General features: G+C 43.0%; 3 protein-coding genes and 1 long non-coding RNA gene across 8 annotated transcripts in view; 2 read left to right on the forward strand and 2 right to left on the reverse strand.

Annotated features, from left to right (window-relative positions):
* Positions 1-120: 120 nt before the first annotated feature.
* On the forward strand, positions 121-3,061 carry LOC105693398. 3 transcript variants are annotated; one of them, XM_012413280.3, is made up of 8 exons: positions 121-323; positions 551-1,084; positions 1,214-1,419; positions 1,532-1,605; positions 1,709-1,820; positions 1,917-1,979; positions 2,212-2,360; positions 2,562-3,061. In XM_012413280.3, exons 1-8 carry the CDS (start codon positions 134-136, stop codon positions 2,692-2,694), a joined length of 1,461 nt encoding a protein of 486 aa, XP_012268703.2. In that variant the 5' UTR covers positions 121-133; the 3' UTR covers positions 2,695-3,061. The 3 variants fall into 3 exon arrangements, with proteins under 3 accessions (XP_012268703.2, XP_012268711.2, XP_048514260.1); XM_012413288.3 differs by having other exon boundaries at positions 1,214-1,407; XM_048658303.1 differs by lacking the exon at positions 2,212-2,360.
* A 924-nt stretch (positions 3,062-3,985) lies between these two features.
* On the reverse strand, positions 3,986-10,546 carry LOC105693843 (equilibrative nucleoside transporter 4). Its single transcript, XM_012414046.3, has 10 exons — positions 10,082-10,546; positions 9,756-9,910; positions 9,550-9,678; positions 9,390-9,464; positions 9,087-9,310; positions 8,865-8,985; positions 8,612-8,776; positions 7,812-7,999; positions 7,428-7,668; positions 3,986-7,299 (listed from the first exon to the last, which is right to left on the reverse strand). The coding sequence occupies exons 1-10, from the start codon at positions 10,249-10,251 to the stop codon at positions 6,869-6,871; spliced, it is 1,899 nt and encodes a 632-aa protein (XP_012269469.2). The 5' UTR covers positions 10,252-10,546; the 3' UTR covers positions 3,986-6,868.
* The window catches only part of LOC105684959 (5-hydroxytryptamine receptor 2A), a 46,305-nt gene continuing 33,859 nt past the window's right edge, over positions 10,359-22,804 (reverse strand). For 2 of the 3 annotated variants that reach the window (XM_048659057.1, XM_020853690.2), the window contains exons 3-5: positions 17,575-17,789; positions 17,287-17,481; positions 10,359-15,458 (exon numbers count right to left, since the gene is read on the reverse strand). In XM_048659057.1, the coding sequence (XP_048515014.1) occupies positions 13,120-15,458; positions 17,287-17,481; positions 17,575-17,789 (2,749 nt within the window). In that variant the 3' untranslated portion in view covers positions 10,359-13,119. Of the gene's footprint in view, positions 15,459-17,286; positions 17,790-18,461; positions 18,601-22,804 lie in introns of those variants that run through there. The other variant, XM_048659058.1, reaches the window with a different exon arrangement.
* LOC125501914 lies at positions 10,852-21,857 on the forward strand. The gene is made up of 2 exons (XR_007279650.1): positions 10,852-10,968; positions 21,594-21,857. It is a non-coding gene; the product is annotated as an uncharacterized LOC125501914 (long non-coding RNA).

Raw genomic sequence — 22,804 nt, forward strand, 5'->3', positions numbered from 1 at the left:
GAATTTATTTAACGGGACTCGACCCGAACCACTGATGTAACCCGAACACCGATCCCCTGAGTTGGCTATCTGTGCGTGTGCGTTAAAACAACGTAGTTTGTGGGGGACGAAACTACGACAAAAGTTTATTGCGATGGCGGAGGGTAGTGGCAACAAAGACAAGCCGTCACAACCGTATTCGCGATTTCTTTCCCAGCCAAGAATGTCATCTTCATCCGAAGATGAAAATAGCCCTGCTCGAGAACCTGCCGAACCTGACCTTGGGATTTTTGGTCAACCCCTCAAATCTGACAAGGAGAAGCCCGGTGCCAGTAGCTCGGCAGGTTAGGTTTAATGATTTGTATTCAATTGCGTGTAATCATATCAATGACAGATCTCAACCTTTCTTGGGCTAGATACTACCCCCTCACACGTTGAAACCTGACCGATGATTCTCAGGCTATTACAGATGTTCACCTCAGACAGCTGAAACACAGCATCGATTGGAGAGTTCTATCGTTGCACAGTAATTTAGGGACAACAATTATTTGATTCACATTTTTAATTTCAGAACCAAAATTACCACGCAAGAAGGAAAACCCGTTCAGCTTCAAATATTTTTTGAAGAATGACTCGCACATTAATCACCAACATACAGGAGCTAGACCAAAAATATATCCGTTGCCAACGGCGAATGCAGAAGTCATTCACTCTCCCAATGAAGCATCTGTGTACCCTAGAAACCCAGTCGAGTTACCGGACTTTGTTCAGGATCACTTGGTCATCGAACAGTGCTACCTTAATCATAATGCCGGTCCTCAACCGATTGTGGAGATGGAAAATTTACCAGACTTTGCATTAAACAGCATGGAACAGAGAAACAAACAGTGGAGTGATCCAAAAAAAAGCCATGCGGAGACTCTCAGTGATTTATCTCTCGATCTCACAGGAAGCTTAGAGAGAAGCGAAAGGAGTGACAGGGATGAAAGAGTGGAAAGGACGCAACATGAGTCATCCTCATTGAATGCTTCTCGACGTAGAGCACTGAACTTACCTAATCTCGAGAGTCGCATCGGGGATCCACATAGTTGGTCCCGACCTGTTGGTGGGTTTTTTTCATTGTCCCGAATCAATTTTTCTCCCTGAAAAGTACAGACAGTCAAGTGCTGGGCAGGCCTTGCTCCAGTCTTTTCCGAGCATGCTTTTGTTAGTTGAGAGTTTTTATTGATTTCAGGATTTCCGTTTGACCTACAATTACCTCCTGCGGAGGATAACAACAGCAATACCGGTGGATCTGTAAGGAGCGGTTCTCAAACTGGAGAAGCCGATGTCACCAAGTCGTTACCAGATTTCTTGAGCGACGGCCCGATTCATAACAGAACTGGCTTACCTAATGAAAGTTGTCACAGCCTGGGATCTCCGGAACAGGTCAATCAGAGGGTATTGTATTTTTGCACGCTATGTACCCTGTCTCACTTTTTTCTGATTCAAGGATTACGTATACCTAGTTAATCGTATCAGACTTACACGAACTAGTGCATTTATTTTTCAGATCATCTTAGAAAATGAACGACTTCGAAGAGAGCAAGAAATCATGCAGAGGCAATTAAGCGAGCAATCCAGAAGGTGAGCTATTATTTCTCGCCAGTAGCGTAAGCGGAGATTAGTTTTCCGATGTGTTCTTTTGGTGGGAAGTTCTAGCGCAGACTCAATGGAGACACTGTTTCAGAATACAATTGTTGGAGTCCGAATTAATCTCGAGGCAATCCGTCGACCACGAAGAATTAACGAATCTTGAAAAAACAATCGAACAAGTGGAAGATAATCTCAAGCGCAGCACTGTAAGTACTCAGCAGATTCTTTTTTTCTGGTTAGAGAATTTATTCCATCAAATTCCTCGGACCCCATCATTGAAGGTTATTTATTATCTATTTCAGAGGAGAGCAGTTAACGCAGAGGGGGCTGTCACTTCGCTGAAACAGGATATCAAAATACTGAAAGTAAGTAGAACTGAAATAAAAAGGTGTAAAGATTGGGCGTAACAGTTTTTCCTTTGTGAACCTACGCGCTGTAATGAGATATTGCTGTTTTTGTTTAAAATATTGCAGAAAATTTTCTGTTGACCTGTTTTGAATTAAATTTGTACGTTTGTGGCGAAAGACGATGCGAATTGTTTCCTAATAAGCATTATTTACACAAGATCCTGTTTGAATAGCTTCTGCTTTGGTTTAGACAGAAATTAGGGCGTTACGGTTGGAGAACGAGGAACTCCAGCTTAAGATGGAAACTGGATACGGTGGCAGTGAAAATCCCAATCGGGGTATGAGGAAAATTGCCAATGACCTGAAGACTGCAGCATCAACGGCTGAATTGTCCCTCAGGTAATAAGCAGTTTATCGCATGGGATGCTTTTGCAAGTTTCAGTTTTGGACCTTAACCTACTTCGTATCGTCGTACTTGTATTTCTACATTCACAAAAGTTAGCACAGATTGCAGAGTTAGGAAAGAATACCCAATTCTCTCGTCTTATCGATACCCGAAATCTAGAACTTTCTTTTACGAATACGTATATCTGATTACAGGCAGCTCATGTCCGGGGTGGATGATTTGAGGCTATTAGCCGCAACGATTGAGAATATGGACAGGATAAACGATTCGTCGAGTGATATATTACCAAATATGGATGACGACAATGCGACAGGTTCTGCATTGTAACCGCGCCGCCGTTTCACTCATCGCATGATAATGGATTTCCAATCTCACGTTCTTGGCAACTGATAATCGTCTACGTAGCTTGAATTAATTAAGCTTCTGCTTTTTTATACCCACGTCCTGATCAATAACTATTATATTTTTTCTAGGTGTACATTACTTTTTTTTTGAGAAGTATAAAAATAGTATTCGAACCCCACGCTGTTCAAACGGTGTAGGATACGGCGGGGTCAAACCACGACTAGAAATACTCGAGCTGTGTAGAAACTCATTTCTCTGTCTCCCATGTCAATGGCGCGTTAAAATTTCAATAACATGTAAATAACTGTAATAAAGAACACAGATTGTAGAATTAAATCTGTTCTTAAAACGTTCCGTGTTTTTAAATTCATCGCATTAACATAGATGTATTGATATCCATGTCATTAACAACCTTTCAACTAATTCATTCCTATCAACATTTATAGTTTCTAATGATGTACAACCAAAGTTGCACCATATCAGATTTATTTCCAGTTTTTTCTAATTTTTTCCGATTTTTTCTCGATTTTTAAAAATTATTCTTCATTTGTGCCGCCCCTGGGTGAGTCTGGGCCTCTGAAACTTCTGCTAAGGCCCTTTTTTCTTGACCACGCCCGCATTCTCTTGGCCACGCCCCTAAATACGCCGAATTAACACGTAGCGCCATCCCACGGAATATTGGCGAACTAGACAATTAACAGCTCCGGGTTACTTGACGTCGAGGGGTAAGAAACTCAAAAAAACATCTAGTTCAGAAGGTCCCGTGGGATGGCGCTACGTGTCAATTCGGGCCCGTTTAGGGGCGTGGCCAATATAATGGAGGCGTGGTTAATAGAATATGGGCGTACCAAGAGTTTCAGGGGCCCAGTCTCACCCAGTAGCGGCAAAAATGAAAATAATTAAAAAAAATCAGGAAAAAATTAGAAAAAAATTGAAAATTAATCTGAGATGGTGTCACTTCGATTGCATATCATTAGGCGACTTCAAGACCTCGGGAAAGTTGCGGTAATTGAAAAATAAATAAAAAATGGATAAAAAATTGGAAAAACTTTGGAAAAATCCTGAAATAAATCTAAAATCATCTTAATTCACCTGCATTTTATTTGGCGCCAGCAGGAGATAGAGGAGATCTAGTAATCAATTGAAAATCAGTTGAGAAAATGAAAATAATTCAAGATAAAATGGGGGAAAAAATGAAAAATGCTGACAAGGCAGTGATGCTTTGTATTTTAATATCGGATTCGCATCAATATAGGACTGTAAAGATGAAAAATATAATTGAACTTTTTATTTTTGGTAATGGTTATTCATTGACCGATCATCGACATGAATTACATACACGCAACATGTTATAATGGAGATCGCATAATTATTTATACAATGAAATTTTTTTTCTCTTTTTGATTTTCTGTTTGTTTGTTTTTTTTTTTTCTTTCCTTACATGTAATAAATGAGTAACAATTTCACTGATGAGCTTTCTTAATTTAATCAACGGTATATATAACATCGATTTCCAATTACCTAAAATATAGATCGCAATTTAGATTTATACATTATTTCATTATAATATCAATTACCGAAGAAATCCAAATAACCCCAGCCTGCATCGTGTTGCTTCACAACTATATTCTTTTTTTTCTCTTCCAATTTTTCAATTTATCGGTCGACAATTATAATGATTACCTAAAACAAAATATTTGTACTGCAGTGACGTCGGATCTAGCGTTAGTTTTTCTTCTGAAGAGAAAATGAAAGACAGATCCGACCACACGGTGTTTAAAATTATCATCACAAAGAATTCCCAAAATTTTATGTCACTAGCGTAAAACGAAGAGTTGTGGGGGGAGAAAAAAAGGATACGAAAATATAGATCGATATTGATTCGTGCTTCTTTTCTTGAGCGGATTATATTTAATGAAATTTATCTCAGTTTGGTGCGGATCAATTCCGAATCCGTAAGTAATATTATAGTGTATAGATTAAAAATTACAGGCGCGTTGATTTTTTCTTTTTCTTTTATATTACACACTAAACGCCATAATGATTATGTTCCTTCAATTTTGGATATGTCTATCATCGGAATAATCAGAATGTAGAAGCAAGAAAAAAATGAACAAAGAAATTAGAATTCGTGCAATTCAGTTTTTACAAAGTAGGTACCGAATTAATCTTGTCTTTTTTTTTTTCTTTTCTTTTCTTTTTCTTCATACATTGCAATGTCGCGCATGCCGCACTACAGCACTACTATCTAGGTACAGATTATAGGATTTACTATTGCGACTCCGACATGGAAATATCGACGTCGATTTTACTGTTTAGCAATTATATAACATCAATTATTGTTACCGTATCATTAAGCTGATACAATATAATATATCATATTGTATATGCGACTCATTACCGTACAGCGGAAATTAATTTTATTAATTAAGCGTTTCCGATCAAAAACTCGGTAAATTACAAAAATACTTGCGGCAATCCATCAGCTAATTATTACTCTACAGTATATACATTCCCATAATTATATCAATTAGCTAGTCAATTAGTATAGTATATATAATAACGATAATGATAATTATAACAATCATAATAATAATAGTAACAGTAATAATATTTATTATACGCATTGATTTTTTACGCACGCCACGTTATACGCACGTGTACCCAGTTAGTATTTTTTTCTCGTTTGATATCCACGATGTTTTTTTTTTTTTTTCAAAAATCTCATTTTTTTTCATTCCTTCTCCATTCCTTGGTATACATATAACCATCAAATATTTAAAAAAGAAACTTGGAACCGATGAGTTTTTTTTTTGCCTACATACGAAACCGTTTGCGAGGCGTGAAATTGGTATATAATATTTATTTAGGTGTTTGATTCTCGCACGCGAATCGTATAACGTATCATTTTTTGATGTTTTTTTTTTTCCAAACGAAGACCGTTAATTATATGCGTCCGCAGCGAGTGATATCTGGTTCAAAGGTAATTATACATCATATATATATTTACACTGCAATAGTTTTTTTTTTCTTTTTTTTTTCATCCCCACGCCAAAATTTGACCGTTTCTTTACAGCAGTAATGAATAATATTTTAAGATCCAGTATACATGTACACAAAATGGTTGGATCAATTTGTCATCAACGCCCTATATTTATGTGTGTGGGAATCTGCACGGGAATTATTATAACGCGATCATTATCATTAATATAGTAGGGGAGAGTGGTAGTCGTTATGTATAATAACAATCATAATTCATATAGCACTTTTTCACGGGTCACATAACGTATACATATGGGAAATTCCACGTTATTTATTGTAAAACCAAAAAAAGTCGACCTTTTCAATTTTTCCAACGATTTATTTCAGCGTTGCCATTGGCTGAAAACACTCTAGTGATTTTTTTTCAAAATCGTTTTGCCCACCCGAGAGTTTTTGAGTTTTGACTTTTTCGAAAATACTGGAGCCAACCATCCGAACATTTTTCGCATATGAAAAAAGATGTAGCGATTTTTTTTCTATTCTCTTTAATTTTTCTTTCATTCGAAAAGATAATGATTACAAAAAAAAAAAAAAATCTTTACACTTTTTTTCATGACCCAAAAATGTTTGTCGTTGGCCACAGTATTTTTCGAGAATTTTTTCAAAGAAATTCTATCACCGCACTGTTTCCAGTTTTACAGTTTTTAAAAAATACAAGACTCAAAAACGGCTGGACAAAAGAATTAAAAAAAAAGTTTTCAACCAAGGGCTATATGGTAAAAAGAATCGCTGGAAAATTCTAAGAGCGTCATTCCGTTTTTGGTTTGTCGAAATAACGTAGAATTCCCCTTGTATGTTATACAATGTACTGTATATCTATAATATATTTTAAGGGTATAATAGTGATAAAAATAACAATAATAATTTATTGTTATCATAAACATCAGCCTCGTTTCAAAGCTGGACATAAAATTCAAGAATGAAAAACCAAACTTTTCGTCCATCGTTTCCGGCCCACCTCACAAATATCGCCTGTTCTAACAAAATTTTTCAAACGCTCAACAAATTCGCTCGCACATCGTTTCCCCTCTTCTCCCTTCCCCGCATTCCAACGACGCGCAATATAATATAAAGTAGATAAATTTTACAATCAATATCGTCTAAGAAACTAATTTTAATGCTGGAGAATCGCGTTGCTCGCCACGGTGGTCGCGTTCGATAAAATTTTCGGCAAAACCGTCGTCGTCGCGTTCAGAATAGTGCTGTTGCTTATCGTAAGCGAGATCGTTTCGTTGGACAATACCGTCGTCGTCGTCGCCATTACGGCCGTCAATGCGGTAGCCATTGCTTTCTGGAGCTTAGGAATCCTCGTTATCTTTTCTATTACCGGTACAACAGCTGTGGTCACGGACGATACCGTAGTGCTCGCTAACGAGGTGATCGGAAAAGCTGACGTTCCATTGTTCATTACAGAGGTCACGACCTTTCGAACCTTCGGACAGATGTCCTTCGTCTGCAGCGGGGGACCCAGGCAATCGTCGAGCATGTAGGCCAACAAGGATCCCATCGTAAGTCCCGTGGTGTACGACAAGGTCATTATGTTCCCTGAGAGGAAAAAAAAAAAAAAAACAATGGAGGAAAACGTTTTATAACCTCGAAATCCGGCGAGTCGGGAACGAGGGTAACCTGTAAAAGTGGGTTATTCGCGATTTGGCGAATCGTCGAAAAATCACCTGTCAGCTCCCTGTGCTCCTCGGGGACCTTGCTCGGCGCTTGGATCATGGGAACGCTCCCGACTATCCCGTTGGTCAGACCGAGCAACAGGGAAAACAGGAGCGGGTAACCTTCGCCGGACAATATTGGCGCCCGTCTCGGGATGGCGCACATCAGAAACAGGGGAATCAGCCACGCTCGAGCACCTGAAAAGTGCAACAATTGCCTACGCGTCCATTCGTACGGGATAGAAGCGAGAACCTGGAACAGTTGAAAAACGAGGTGAGAACAAATTTTAGAATTTATCGAGGGGGTTCGACTGAATTGGCGGGTGGGAAAACATCATTTTTTCCCCCGCATCGCAATGGGATGCGAAATATTAGCTATTTTGGGACTCGGTATACCTTGCCCAGGAGATCCGCAGCGTTGAAGGCGGCCATTAGTATCACCGGCATCCAGGATTCGAACTTGCAGGATATTATTTCGGATACTATTCCGGGGTAGAGACAGAGTGTGACGAAATAAGCTACGGCTATGCTCGTCATGTACGGGGCTATCAATTTGGCTACCTCCAGTCGAGCTAACAAACCCCCTGGAAATAGAAAATTTCATTACTCGTGAAAAACGAAACTAGATTAGATATTATAGCATATAATTAACACCTAATTAGCACTTGATTATTACATATAGTAAACTCAATATTTCTCTTGTGGCGGTGCTAGCTCGATAGACGTCTAGATTATTCCACTACGTATGAAAAATAGACTGCGATTATCTAAAAAGTAGATCGAAAGGACAGGCTTACACGCCTAGCCTTATTTACCCAACGGATTCTCGTTCCCGAGGCCAAAAGACGTTGAAAATAGTTTGCCAAAAATCATTTTCAAAATACTCAACTTTTGGCTTCAAGAACCCAAAAAATCCTTGGAGTTTTTCTTTCCTATTTATCATCGAAAGGACAGGCTTATACGCCTAGCCTAATTTACCCAACGGATTCTCGTTCCCGAGGCCAAAAGACGTTGGAAATAGTTTGCCAAAAATCATTTTCAAAATACTCCACTTTTGGCTTCGACGACCCAAAAATCCTTGGAGTTTTTCTATCCCATTCATCAAACATTTCTAGTTAAAAAATCCAAATTTCCGAACCACTTCAACTTACTGTACAGAAATTGAGTATAGTTTTAGCAATTTTATTCGCACTCACTTTTTATGCCCGACCACGGCCTGTTGGTGCGGGTTCCGTATGTCCCTCGAGTCCGTATGACGACGTCTTCGACCTTGTAGGTGGGACCCGCGCTTCCCGGAGGATTTCCGGAAGGTGCGCCGGGCTCGTAAACGGGATTACTGAAGGAGAAGGCCGAGTACTGACCTGCGGGTCGAAAGACAATCGCTATATCGAGATCTCCGGAGTGGAATTTCGCGTCGAAAAATAAATGAAAGTTTTCCCGGACGCTTACCGTTGCTGCCATTGTCCGCGTTCCCGGAACCGGCCGAATCCGCGGCCAACGGACTCGTTTGCAGCTTCAGGACCCCGTACTGACCCTTGGCGGGGTCTCCCACCTGCTCCAGAGGATCCATCTGAAAACGAAAGACGAAACCTCGTCAGCAGCCGCCTCCGACTCCCCCCCCCCCTCCCCCTCGGCGGTCCGCCATTTTATTCGTCGCTACGAAATTCTCACCAGACCGACGTCCTCCGTCGGCTCCAGAGTGATCCTGTTTCTCTCCTGACACAGCGTGATGTAGAACTGGACGAAGTCCGTCTGCCTCACGACCTGGTGCAGCACGAAACACATGACGATCGTCAATATGGAGAGCACGAAGAACATCGATGTGTTCCCGCGCTCGTCGTCAACCAGAGATTTCGTTATTATGCGATTCGTCGACACCCAGAAACCCGCGGCGCCTGGACGAAAATTCGAAACTCGTGCGTTTCAACTCCTCGATAAAATTGGGCGGATTTTTTTCACCGAATCTATACTCACTTTCGCCGGCCATCACCGCCTGAGTGTATCTGCTGGGGAGCATCGAAGTGTAACCGTAAAAGCTCGATTGTTGAACTGAAAAATGAGGTAGGGTTTTTTTTCAAGATGGCGGTTCCCATGTAGGCGGCATAGTTGAGATTCTATGCGAATTTCTACAAACCCGTGCATCCCAAGGACACTACCGCCACGGCGACCAGGTTGATCGTGTAGGAGGCAGCCACGCCGAAAAGTTCCCACCATATTTCGCAAATCACCACGAAGTTGAGGGTCACGAAGGACACCAGATATCCTGTAAATTGTGTCTGATATTGCGGAGCCCACGTGACACGAAAATCGATTATAGGTTTCCGGTGTCGTATAACTCACCGAAGGTTATCCTCGTGTTCAGAGACAGAGTTTCCACTAAAATATTGTTGGCGAACACAGCGAAGAAGGCCATCGTGATGTAAACCAACGACATGTCGAAGATAATCGTCGTCCCCGGGTATCTCGCTTGAAAATAATCCACGGCTATAACGAAGCTGGAAAAAAAAAAAAAATTGAAAAAATTGAATGAAACTCGGGAGAAAAAACGTGAGAATCGACCTCGAAAAATCGATCGACGTCCGTCCGAACGAATAAAAATTTCGACCGATGACTCCGCGGAGGCGAACACATGGTGTCCTCGCGTTATTATACGACTACGGCGTTACCTGTTGTAAGGGAGGAGAAATCCTGCCCCGGCCAGGACCAGGGCGAGATAGACGAAGTTGCACTTGTCGACGGGCGGCGATAGGTGGGCGAAACCGTTGGTGAACTTGAATTCGTTCATACCCCTGGCTTTGCCCAACTGGACGTACCCTCTGCTCAGATTCTCGTCCATAATCGTCGTCGGCGGCGTATCACTGGAACCTATACAACGACGCACGGCCGGGCTCAACACATCCCCGCACGTGTTGAGTATTTTTTTTTTTTCCTTCTCTTTTTCTCTTTTTCTTTCTCTCTCTCGAAATTATCACCGACCCGCGGATTCGACCACAAGCGACGCGGCCGCGTCGCCGACCCGTTCGGATTTCTTTGATCGCTCCTCTCGACCGATTTGGGAAATTATTATCTCACTCTCACCCTCTCGGGGATCCAATCTTCGATAAGATTCTCACCCTGGTTTATCACCCTCCGCGCTTCGCGAGGAATTACGAAGCGCCCCGCGGCGCGCATGCCTCGCGAAAATTACTACCGCATTGATTTCTGCGCATTTTGTTAACGCGCGCCGAATGCTGGATGCGCGACTTTCAATCGTTCTCGACGAACACCGACGGAGTTTCCTTCCTTACCGACGGTCGACGGGGTCGCTGGCTTATTGGAAAAAAAGTCGCGCGCCGGAAGCGCGACCTAACCTTAAAACTTCCGCTGGTCAAAGTCGGTGAGCATCGGTCGATATTATTTATCGATTCGATTTTGTTCGATTTTGTTTTCGCCGCGCAATAATTTTCGACTCGCAGTGTCGTCGCCGTGGTATAACGCGGGGATCGGGGTACGACGAAGGATGTTATCGAGGATGAAAAAACGTGATCTCTATCAATCGTTTATATTCTACAAGGTATACATTTCTCCTATTAATCTATCGCTTAGAATCTATTATGCGTAGAGTTAATTGCATCATATGTACAACAAAGCTTTCATATCATCGGTACGAAAGTTCCAACGAATAATTTAAACATCAATGATCAATTTTACGCTCAATCGTAAGCCCTATTGTCGACGATATATCTCTATAGGTGTGCTTACGGATTCGGTAGTCGCTACTGTTATTCGTAATGATTAATCTTATCTTATTTTCTTTCGACTTCTTCAATCAACTTTTTAACAATATCGTTTATCCATAGTTATATAATATATTTTTGCGGTAGCGGAGCGTCGTTTGATTATTGTGAGCGTATGTATATATCTGTATATACATATATCTACTTTATTTCGGGATCAAACCGGCGTCAAAAAAAAAGGGTTGGAAACCGAAGGGAGGATGAAGCCGCCCTGACAGGGGCTCGTTGTCAGTACGGCGAGGCGCCCGCCCTGATCGTTTCCGTCCTTTTTTCACGACCTTTTCCCAACGATCGAATTATTATTTCTCATTGTTAGCGCGTTCAATGTTCGATAACAAATGAAGGAACAATTTCGCGTGGTGTGACAAAAAAAAAAAAAAAAAAAAACAATCAACACGTGCCAAAGCGGTCGAATTATAAAGTCGCGTTACTGAAGCCGTGAGGTTGATTGGTTACAATTTTATCGCTTCTGCGAACGAATCGGATCGGTATACATATATATATATGTATATATATATGTATAACGGTATCGAATGTAGATTCTTCGTAGGGTGCCGATGAGGTTAGAATCGCAGAGTCGAACATTCTTAACGTACTTGAATACAGACGACACCGAAGTCAATCAATCAATCAATTCAATCGATCGATAATAATCAATTAATCAATCACTTTGCGTCTTTCGCTGATGCGCGTTCTACGAGAGGACACTCGTAGATCGTGCTATACAGTTATTATAACGTAATTACAGCCCATGAATTTTAACGATATTAATAATACAAGTACTATATATGATATTTTAATGTACGACGTCCATACGGCGTCTATGGTATATTTCTCTTTTATTTATTTATTTATTATTTCTTTTGTTTACCTCGAGTCGCGCGTCTCGTGTTTACTTTTCTCTTTCGTTATCATCTCTTACTTCACTCCATCCAAAGCCTCATATACTCCTACTGTACGAATTACTTTATATGTATATCGATTAGGTCTAGTAGTCACGTGACGTTTATCGTACGAATTAATTCTATTAATTAGCTTATTGGTTTTTTTTTTTTTTTTTTTTTTCTTTGCGTTCGAACGAGTGCCGATTATAATTTATGGTACATGTAAATATCTTTTACGCACGCGCCTCGTGCGATTTCTCTTCAGGTTTCGTACTACAACATATTACCCGGAAATCGTTACACGACCTCCATTGTTTTTTTTTTTTTCTCTCTACAATTTCCCCATCATTTAATTAACGATATTTATATAGGTATTCACACATATACATTATTTACACAATATATTCGGTATATAGGCAACATTATAGCGCGAATAATAATCGTATTTTTAATATATATATATATATATATATATCATTCATGTACGTGTAATATATATAAGTATATAATACTATGTACACATCGGCTCAATCTCCCCTTCTTTTTTACCGTCATTTACTTTGGTTCTTTTTTTTTTGTTTTAATTGATCCCCCCCCCCCCCCCCCCCCCCAATTTCCCATACGGCGTTAATTTCAGTTAATTCATTCATTCTCCTATATATCCGACCCCATTTTTTATATCTTATAAACTTAAATTATTGTCCAGGCCTATATACTCTACACGAATTACCGTTACATACCTACAAGATAGATACTTACGTAAGTACAAGTATGTATATACATTTATTATTATTACTATTATTATCGTTATTATTATTATTATTTGTTATTTATTGTTATTATTATTGTATAATTCGGACTAGAAACTGGCGTTTTGCCAGAACGTTATTTTGATATAATGTATTATTAATTATAGTATGATTAATTACAATATAAGCATTATACCGAGGGGAAGGACTACGGCGTTTCGAATATTTTGACGATTTTGCGCGGTTTTCGCATCGCGAATCCGCTAGCGATTCTTCGAAATTTTATTCGCACATTTCACGTCATGTGCAAATCGCCCTTCAGTATTCTGGTGAACGTCTTTTTGAACTGTTGGTTAGCCAGAGCGTAACAAAATGGATTCATCGGACTGTTGGCGTAGCACAGAAAATACGAGAACATGTAAAGGTGTTCGTTGGTGCACGGCGGACTCGAGCAGAATCCTTCGACCAGGGCTAGTATGTGGTAGGGCGTCCAACAGGCGACGAACGCCCCCAGGATAAACGATATCGTCCTGAACGCTTTCCTCGCCCTGTTCTCCGTCCTCGATTTCTGACGGCCCACCGTCGGGTCCTTCTTCTGCGTCTTCACCTTCAAACGCTTGCCGATCGTCTTGACGAAGTCCCTCTTCGATCCGGACTCCTCGCCCTCGTTGCATACCTCGTCCTTCTTGCAAGGACGACGCTTACCCTCCGCGCTAGTCGTCCCCGATATCGTCGGCACCGCGCTGCTCGGCGACGAATTCTGTCCGGCGGCCGTCGCTCTGCAGGTCACGTGGAGATCCGGGTACTTCTCGTTAGCTCCGTTCGACGAATCCTGCGGCGTGGCGCTCACAACGGTGGTCACCGGTTGCTGTTTCCTCGTGTCCTCCGCCTTCACCGTGACCTCGGTGTTCACCTTGCTCACTATCGGCGACGTCTGCGATGCCGCGTGACTCTGCTGCGTGATAAATACACGCGGCGGATGCGTTTGACTCGAGGCGTTCGCGTGCGACGATTGACGGTTATGCGCCACCTGCGCAACGATCTGACTCTGCGAGGACGATTGCTGATTGGCTCCGGCCTGCTGGGCGGTCGCCCTTATCAGAGCGGCCTGAAGGAGGCTGGTGTTCGCCGCGGAGGTCCCCGAGTTCCCCAGGATCGGCGAGGGGGGCGCGGTCGAGAGGGGATTAGCCAGACTGCAGGAAAACGAGGACGGCGGACTCTCGTACGAGGGACTCGGCACGATCACCGAACTCTCGTCCATGTACCTCAGATCGGCCCCGTCGAGTCCCGTGAGGGCGTCGTAGGGGGCCGCCGGGCCCCCCGCGGGGGCCTCGGGGCCCCTCGGCCTCTCCGAGGCCGACCAGACCGGCGAGCCCTCGGAGAGGGGCTGTCCTGCGTTACCGACGGTCGGTAAAGAGGAAGTCTGGTTCCCTAAGCTCCGGAGGGCCCGCCGCGGGGCCGGCGTAGCCTCCGACGAGTCCTCGCTGTAGGTTCGGCTCTCCGAACTGTCGTTGCCCCGCGGCGGTGGCGACCTGAGATCCGGTGTTATGGTGCTGCTCGATTTCTCCGGGTCCACGGGGATCTGCTCCTGGATCTTGGGAAGCCCCTGGCCCCTCGGGACGCCCTGGGGTTCCTCGGGCGGCGGCCGCGGCGCCGCCGCCGCGGCCGGCACCGTTCCGTTCGCCTTCCCGTTCGCCCCGCCGAACACCTGGAGCGCACCGGACTTGGCGACGAGACCGGCCAGCGATGACCTCGGCTTCCTCCCGAGGTTGGCCGGCTGCTGGGCCGGCCCCACCGTGCTGTCCTCGTCCGAGTCGAACGCGGGACTGCTCGACCTCTCGGATTTCTCGAGGTCCGACGGGCCCCCCGAAGCGCTCTGCTGTTTCCCGCTGGATTCCGGGGCGGAACTGCCGCCGGCGGATCTCGTTGAGGCTCGTTGATTTCCGGTCGCGTCGCCCGACCCGCTTCCGGCGGCGCCGGCGGCGCCGCCGCTCGCCGGGATCTGCAGCGCCCCCTGGGCTCCGGCCCCCGCTCCCGACACGGTCCCGGTCCCCGTCGCCTTCGGCTTGTCCTGGCTCAGGAGAGTGCTCTGCGTTTTCGAGATTCCGATGCCCGCGGCGCGCCCCGCCATTCCGGACATAGCGCCCGCGCTGAGGGCCACCATCGACTGCATTTTCCTCTGCTTGGCTTCGCTTTTCTTCTGCATGTCGTAGGCCGTTTTGTAGATGCCACCGTACAGTATGAACAGTACTATGAGAGTGGTCCAGTAGTAGCCGATTATCAGCGCTGTGTTGAATACCGGATCCTTGAGGAATTGGACCGCGCATTGGCCGGGCAGTAGGTCCCTGTAGCCGACGAAGTGCTCCCAGCCGAATATACTGATGAAGAACAGTAGGGCCGGTATTATCCAGGTGATGGTCACCATCCAGATCACACGGTTCTTCGTCCTCCAGCCCCTGTACTTAGCGGCTATCTTCACCGAACAGAATCGATCTATGGTGATCAGCAGTACCGTGTACTGCGAGACCAGGCACACCGTGTAATCGACGGACAACCAGAGGTCGCAGAGCAGCGGGCCCAGGTCCCAGTATCCCATCAGTACGTAGACGGTGTAAAAGGGCATGGAGACGGTGCCTGGGGGACAAAAACATACGCCGCTTTGAAGGAGAGAGAGAGAGAGAGAGAGAGAGAGAGAGAGAGAGAGAAAGAAGAAAATTTATTCGATCGAAGGGTAACACCCCTTAAAGACCACAGCCAGTTATACTTTAGACCGCTCCATCGACTCAAAAGTCACTGAAAGCTGAAGAGCTAAAAAATAGCAAAGAATAACAAAAAATAACAAAAATAAATCGCATAGATATAAACTGAAGTAAAGAGATCAGAAACAACTCAAAAGCAAAGTAAGATAACGCAAAGTGAACAAAAATGGAAATAAAAATAAAAATAAAAATGAAGATAAAAATGAAAAAATTAAAAATAAAAAATAAAAATCAGAAATAGAAGAAATAAAGAAATAGAGAGAGAGAGGAAGCGGCTTTATTTGACCCTGGGTAAAGCCACCTGAAGGTCAGAGAAAATCAGAATACATCGTGAGAAGAAAATATATAAACATTAAAAAAAATATCGCAGACAAAATAATACAAAGTAAAGACAGCGGTGAACAAGGCAGAAAGATAAACAAATACAATAATGAGATTAATGCTAAAAACTGAACAACCACAAAGCTGAAGTTAAAATGAAACTAAAATTGGAACTGAAATAGAAGAAAAACATCAGTTAGTAACTGAGGCGAGCTGCGGCGTAAAAACAAAAGTAAAAATATAAAGTAAAAATATAAAGTAAAAGCTGAATGACGAAACCTAGAGACAGGCAATATAAAGTAAAAATATAAGAGAGGGAGAGAGAGAGAGAGAGATATAAATTCATTTAATCCCGGAGAAATCTCCCTGGGGACCACAGGCATAAAATACATACAAACAAGTATGTAACAAATCACATTAAAATCTGAAAACTAAATATCAAATAAAGTGAAATTAAACCCATAGAAGTAGAAAACCTGACAAAAAACGAAGAGATATGCAAATAAAAGGAAACTAAAAATAGGAATAATGGCAAAAATGAAGATAAAAATAATAGTGAAATATGTGTGCAGAAATACAAAAAATTGACAAAGATAATAAAAGAAAAATTAGGATGGGGATAATATTGAAAAGAAAAAAGAAACAAAAAGAAAGAGAAAGAGAGAGAGACAGAGACGGGAAAGAAAGCTCCTTAATGACCACTGAAAATACGAAAAAGGAATAGTTGTACACAGTGGACACACGAAATAAAATGAAAAAAAAAAATGCAGATATAACAAAATTAAAGGTAGATAATAAGTGAATTAAATGAAAGCCAATTGAAGCAAATTGCAGTGATAGCAAAAAAAAAGAAAAAAAATAGAAAACTGAAAACCCTAATCCCCAGACCGCTCCAACTGTAAAAGATGACCATAACTCACTCACTCAGCTCTCAAGAGAGAGAGAGAGAAAGAGAGGGAGAAAGAGAGAGAGAAAAGCATCTTTATTCGACCTTGGGGCAAGGCCCCCTAAAGGCCACAGGGAATCAAACCAAAACATACAAAATCAACTTAACAGGTAAACAATATCACGAGACTTACAGGTAAACAAAAACCGAATGAAACGACAAAGAGAGACAAAAATATAAACAGAACCAAAAATAAAGCGTGAAGAAGAAGAAAATAAATAAAGAAATTCATAAGTAAGTAAATAAACTAATAAAATAAATCAATGAACAAATGAAGTAAAACAGAAAATAAGCCAGAAAGTCGAAGAAAAAAGAAGAACATATCACACAAACGAGAAGCTGAAAATAAAATTGAATCCAAACTTCACCGCTTATGGTACGAAATATTTAGTTTCGAAAAGATCCCGATTGGCAAGTGAATAATCTCCGCACTCACCGATAAGCATGTCGGTAGCGGCCAACGAGGCGATGAAATAATTGCTGGGCTGCCTGATCGTCCTGTCGACGATGAAAGCCAGGAGTACCAAAATGTTGCCCCCGACCGTCAGGACTATGCAGATCGCCAGCGACAGGGCTATGAGAATCGTCTGCCATAACTCGAAGGGCGGAAGTACCGGGCTCAGCGTTTCACCTGCGGAAACAAAAAGGAAAAAAAAAAAGAAATCCGGACGAAATGTTGCGATACAACGAGGCGAGGATTTTCCGGTTCAGTTCGACCGCTCACCCTGGGCAGTTGTCGCTGTCGCGTTATCTCGGAAGAAACTCGTGAGGTTGCTGGTGTTCGTGGGGAACCAGTCGGGCAAAAGATCGGCGTACTCGCCGCTGTTCCAACGGGGGTCGTCGGGCTCCGGCCAGGAACCGTTCAGCTGAGTGCACTTCGCGGTTAGGATCTGGTTGTAAACGTATCTGCATAGTCGTTCGCGTTGCCGTTTTGATTTCCTGGAAAGGATAGAAGAGGGTGTTGTTCAAAATTCGATAAAGAGAGAGTTGTTCAAAATTCGATGAATGGAGAGTTTTTGAAAATTCGATAAACAGTTATTCAAAATTCGATGAAGGATTATTCAAAATTCGATAAAGAATTATTCAAAAATTCGATAAAGAGGGAGTTACTCAAAATTCGATAAAGAGGGATTTTTTTAAAATTCGATAAAGAATCATTCAAAAATTCGATAAAGAGGAAGTTACTCAAAATTCGATGAAGAGGGATTTTTTAAAAATTCGATAAAGAGTTATTCAAGATTCGATTAAGAGAGTGTTTTTCAAAATTCGATAAAGGGTCATTCAAAAGTCGATAAAGAATTATTCAAAAATTCGATACAGAGAGAGTTTTTCAAAATTCGATAAAAAGTTATTGAAAATTCAATAAAAAGTTATTCAAAATTGTCTTCTAGAATCGCTTCCTCGGTACGAATAACTCTCGGGCGGTTAATATTTTCCTCTTCCAGCCGCAAAGTTTCAACGAAAACCGTATACGCGTAGCCGATGCGGTATGATATTCTTTATGATCTTTGCAGAGCTAGGGAAAGTCGAGTCAAAGGGGGCGAGTGCACACAGAAGGTTACAATGAGCCCAAATGTATATATATATATACAAGCATGAATGGAGGCTCACCGCGGGTCTCCCCGTGAAAGCTGCGAGCTGCGGTAGCAGCAGAAGTAGCAAAAACCGGAGGAAACCGCCGAGGGCCCCAAGGGGGGGAAGGGAGGGGGGGGGGGAGAGAGGGACGTTTTTTAAATAATTCAGAGCCTTCTTCAACGGCGACGACGAGGGGGGGCGGGGGAGGGGGGGGGGGAACGGCGAGGGGTGCGAGGGGCGGCTCCCCGTCTCTTTGAACGGTCCGCAACGCGACCGCCGGCTTGACGACGTACAACACTGCGGAGTACAAGGCAAACACACGGGCGACGCTCTTCCGCTATCGTTGGTAGTTACGTATGTATGAGATAATACCTATGCGGATAATCTCCCGTAAGTCCGAACCCCGTAATCTCGGGGAGTTCGCCGATGAATATAAAAAGCGACGCGCGTTATTCGGACCGAAGAATCCGACCCCCGCGCCCCCCTCCCCCCCTCCGTCAAACTGTGCACGAGGAAAGAAGAAGAAGAAGAAAAAAAAAACAAACAAACAAAAACAAAAAAAAAAAACAAAACAAAAGCAAAGCAAATTTCAGACACGCGGCGGGCGCGCACGCGGCAACGCCGAGGCCGATGCGGACTTGAGTCACTGATTCGCAAAACGATCGAGGGAAAGGGTCGAGGGGTGGGGTGGTGGGGGGTGGTGGGGGGCGAAAAGGGGGGGTGAAAGGGGGTCGCGGAGACGAGAGGGCAAGAAAGCCCTGCAGAGTCGAATCACGCTCGAGCGGCCTCGTTGAGCGAGCATTACAACTCATTAGACAAAATAGATACCTCCCCTCCCCCCGGTCCTTTCAGCTCTCCGCACCCCCCGCCCCCTCGCTTTCTCTGATCCCTTTTCATCCCTCTTCACTCCCGTAAAGCCCAGCGGAGTATGTGCGGGGATATGGGGATATATATTCACGGAGACTACTCTCATCTCGACGATCTCGAAAACTTTCGTGCAACCCGCGCGATTCTTTTGTTTTTTGTGTTTTGTTTTTTGTTTTTTTTTTATTGTTGCGACGATTTTTTTCGTTTCGCTCGATCGGCGGCGTTCGGATCGTTGAACTCATCGGCGATCCGTTTCGATTGTTTGTCGCGGAGTTGTACGATTTTCTTCTTTTTTTTTTTTTTACCGCTTCCTCTTTTTTTTTTTTTTTTTCTTCTTCTTTTTTTTTGCTCAGATGTCGTCGGATTTCCGTTCTGTGGAAACAATTTTTCTACGACGATCTCGCAAACGTTGACGTTCGGGTAAAACGGGGTCGACGTCGTTCGGAGGAGGTGAAAAATCGCTTCGGAGAGGCTTCCGGATTAGAGACATAGATGGCGGAATACAAGGACGCGTCTATCTCGCGGTAAAAATTAGGGAGAACGTCGATCACCACCGTGACGAGATTATGATTGACTCCCGGCGATATCGACGAGTCCGGAACTAAAAGGGAGCGAGTCCAGGTTCGGTTAGGTCAGATTAGGCCGAAGTTGAGATCCTTGGAAGAAACCTTAGTAGCCCCGAAGGACATCGCGTTCGCGTGCGAAACGTGGAGTGTATAGAGAAAAAGAAAAAAAAAAAAAGCAAAGGCGAGGAACAAATTCGAAGCGTTTCGATCGTCCTTGGCGTGCGGAGGAGCGGAGGTGTAAAATAATCTGTTGAAGTGTGTCGGGCGAAATGAAGTCGAGGGTGAAATGAAGAATGGGGATATCGATTGTAGGTATGAATAAATAAACGGATCCTCAATTGCGTACCAGGAATGGAAAAAAAAAAAAAACAAAACAAACAAACAAAAAAAAAAAGGAGTGAAAGTAGGAACATACGTATAACGCGTGGTTTCCTGTAAACGTAATTCGACCCGTTCGGGGGACGACAAAAAAATCCATATGAACGAAGAGAGAGTCCCCAGGTGCCTTTTTCTCTCTGTCGGGATTTTCGGTTCCTCAACTTCCTTCGATTGAAGAATTTGACGGGAACCGGATGGAGTCGGTAAAACGACGAATAATTGAAATTTAGATTAAATGACTCTCTTGATTCATTCGTAACGTGCGCGCCGCGGTTTCCAAGTTCGATACTCCCTCGGTTCAAGGACCCCCAAGGTTCGTCGAATGAAAAGGTCCTGAATGTTTAACCGTCTCCTCCGTATTCCAAGTAAGCTTTCGAGTTCATCCGCGGGAGGTTAGATTTCAAATCAGAGTCAAACGATGTAAAACGAATATAACAACAATCGGGGCTCCGGTGGCCACCTCTTCCAAAAAGTTCTCGCCGTAAAGCAACGCGCCCAAAATATGGCAAAAAAAAAAAAAAAAAAAGATAAGGAAAGATGATGTAGAAAAAATAGTTACTTTGTGCCAAAACGATTGTAACAAGAGGAAAAAAAACAATTCCTAACCTAACCCAAGCGCGTCGCGCGAACGAGAAAACCACCTCAAATCAAAGGAGTTTTCGGTTATCCTGTTAAATGTTTTTTTTTTTTCTTGTTTTTTCAATTCCTGCAGGACTCGGAACGATCCGAAAAGGATCTAGAGCGAGAAACTAGATGGGAGGTTCGTTAGTCCGACGTCGAAAATGTCCGATTGCAAACGATCGTCTCGCGTCGAAGAAGATGCGATTTTCTTGCCGCTTACGCGCGGCAACACCGATTACGTTTGCGGCCTGGCGTTAGGCAACCGTCGTCATTACCCCACTTTCGTCGAACACGAGAAATGCGGGAATACTTTATCGCGTTGACGTGGGGAGTAGAAATTGTGAGAAAGGGAGCGAAAAGGGAATAAAAAGAGGCTGGGATTTGCCGGTTCATTTGTACCCTCGACTACAAACAACGCCGTGTGTATATATATACATAGGTATATACGTATGTACATATTACACCCCGCGTTCAAAGGAGCACCTTTTCTTTTCTTTTCTTTTTTTTTTTTTTTTCTCCTCTCCCCCCCTCTCCTCGCCGAATATCGTTCCGCGGAGAATCTGGATTACCGTTAGCCACCGGTACGCTACGGTATATGAGGTTTTCTTCGAGGGGGCGTCGCGACGCACCACCAGCAGCAACGACAACACGAGGTATAGAGCGGGTCCCCTTCGCCTCGGGGGGGACTCCGAGGTCCATTATGATTTACGGGGCGATTTTCTTCCTTTTATTTCAGACCGCGAGGGATTTGATTGCGGTCGAGGGGCGGGATACGGAGGGACGGAGGGACGGATCCCTCGAGGAGAGAACATCTTCTTCTTCCTTCCTTCCTGGGGGGGGGGGATATCGTTTACCAGATTCAGATCACATGCGGACAACGTTGGAAAACTGATGCCCGAACGCGTTATGGGCTGAGTATATTATCCACCTCCACCTCCACCCCCCCGCACCCGCACCGCCGAATGAAAAGGAAAAAGAAAAAGAAGGACAGAAATAATATCATGACAAAGAGAAGCATTTGAGATGCACGTCGTATATATTGGTATAATAAAGAAGATGTCTTACATTATGGAACGAATTTTGAAAAAAAAAAAAATATATATATATATATATATCTATGTAAAATATGGGTGATTCCAAGTCATTTCGTCGAAGCAAAGAGAAAAGTTGAGCTCTTTGATTGTCCCGGCGATTTTTTTTTCTTCTTTCGTTCCTCGATATTGATCTTGATTTAAAACACTTTTTTGATATTTTTTTCAAACTTTTTTGTCCAGCCGTTATTGAGTTTTGAATTTTGAAAATTTCGGAAAATAAAAACAGCGCCGTGAACGATTTTTTTTTACTTATAACGAACACGGTGGACAATTTTTTTTTTTTTTCTACTTATTTCAATTTTTATAAAACTTCTTCCGACATTTTTTCCTGGCATTAGAAACGTACATTATTTTTTCCAACACGTCAATTGTTAGCTCGGTTTGAAAAAAAAATGGACAAAAATGTAAGAAAAACTGAAGAAAAAAAAATCTCTCTACTTTGTTTTGAAAGCAAAAAATGTTTTTCCTTGCAGGCCACAGTATTCTCAAGAATTTTTTTTCTAAAAAATCGATCACGGCGCTATTTTGCGTTTCTCATTTTTCGAGAATTCGGAACTCGAAAACAGCTGGCCAATGAAATGTGTAGAAGAAAAAAAAAAATCACAAAACTTTTTCCGACCAAGTGTTCTTATCCAAAAAAAAAAAGAATAGTTAGAAAAATCGAAGATGGTGATTTTGTTTTTTTTTTTTTCAATTCGTCGAAACGACGCGTACATAGAATTCCCCGTATACCGCGTGTCCCGATGGTTTACGCACGTCGACTCGTTGCCGCGATTCTCTCGTTCGAAACGATTCTTCATCCGAAGTCGCGTATAACTCGGAAAAAAATTTTTTTTTTTTCATTCCCCGAGAT

The sequence above is a fragment of the Athalia rosae genome, chromosome 7, assembly GCF_917208135.1.
Source record: "Athalia rosae chromosome 7, iyAthRosa1.1, whole genome shotgun sequence".
In the NCBI taxonomy this organism is placed as follows: Eukaryota; Metazoa; Arthropoda; class Insecta; order Hymenoptera; family Athaliidae; genus Athalia; species Athalia rosae.

Coding starts and splice junctions, on each gene's coding strand:
- LOC105693398 (XM_012413280.3), top strand. CDS start 134: ATGGCGGAGGGTAGTGGCAACAAAGACAAGCCGTCACAACCGTATTCG. Junction 1,085..1,213: donor TAGTTGGTCCCGACCTGTTG/GTGGGTTTTTTT, acceptor TATTGATTTCAG/GATTTCCGTTTGACCTACAA. Junction 1,821..1,916: donor ATAATCTCAAGCGCAGCACT/GTAAGTACTCAG, acceptor TATCTATTTCAG/AGGAGAGCAGTTAACGCAGA.
- LOC105693843 (XM_012414046.3), bottom strand. CDS start 10,251: ATGGACGAGAATCTGAGCAGAGGGTACGTCCAGTTGGGCAAAGCCAGG. Junction 8,986..9,086: donor CGACGGAGGACGTCGGTCTG/GTGAGAATTTCG, acceptor TTTCGTTTTCAG/ATGGATCCTCTGGAGCAGGT. Junction 8,777..8,864: donor CGCGGACAATGGCAGCAACG/GTAAGCGTCCGG, acceptor TTCGACCCGCAG/GTCAGTACTCGGCCTTCTCC.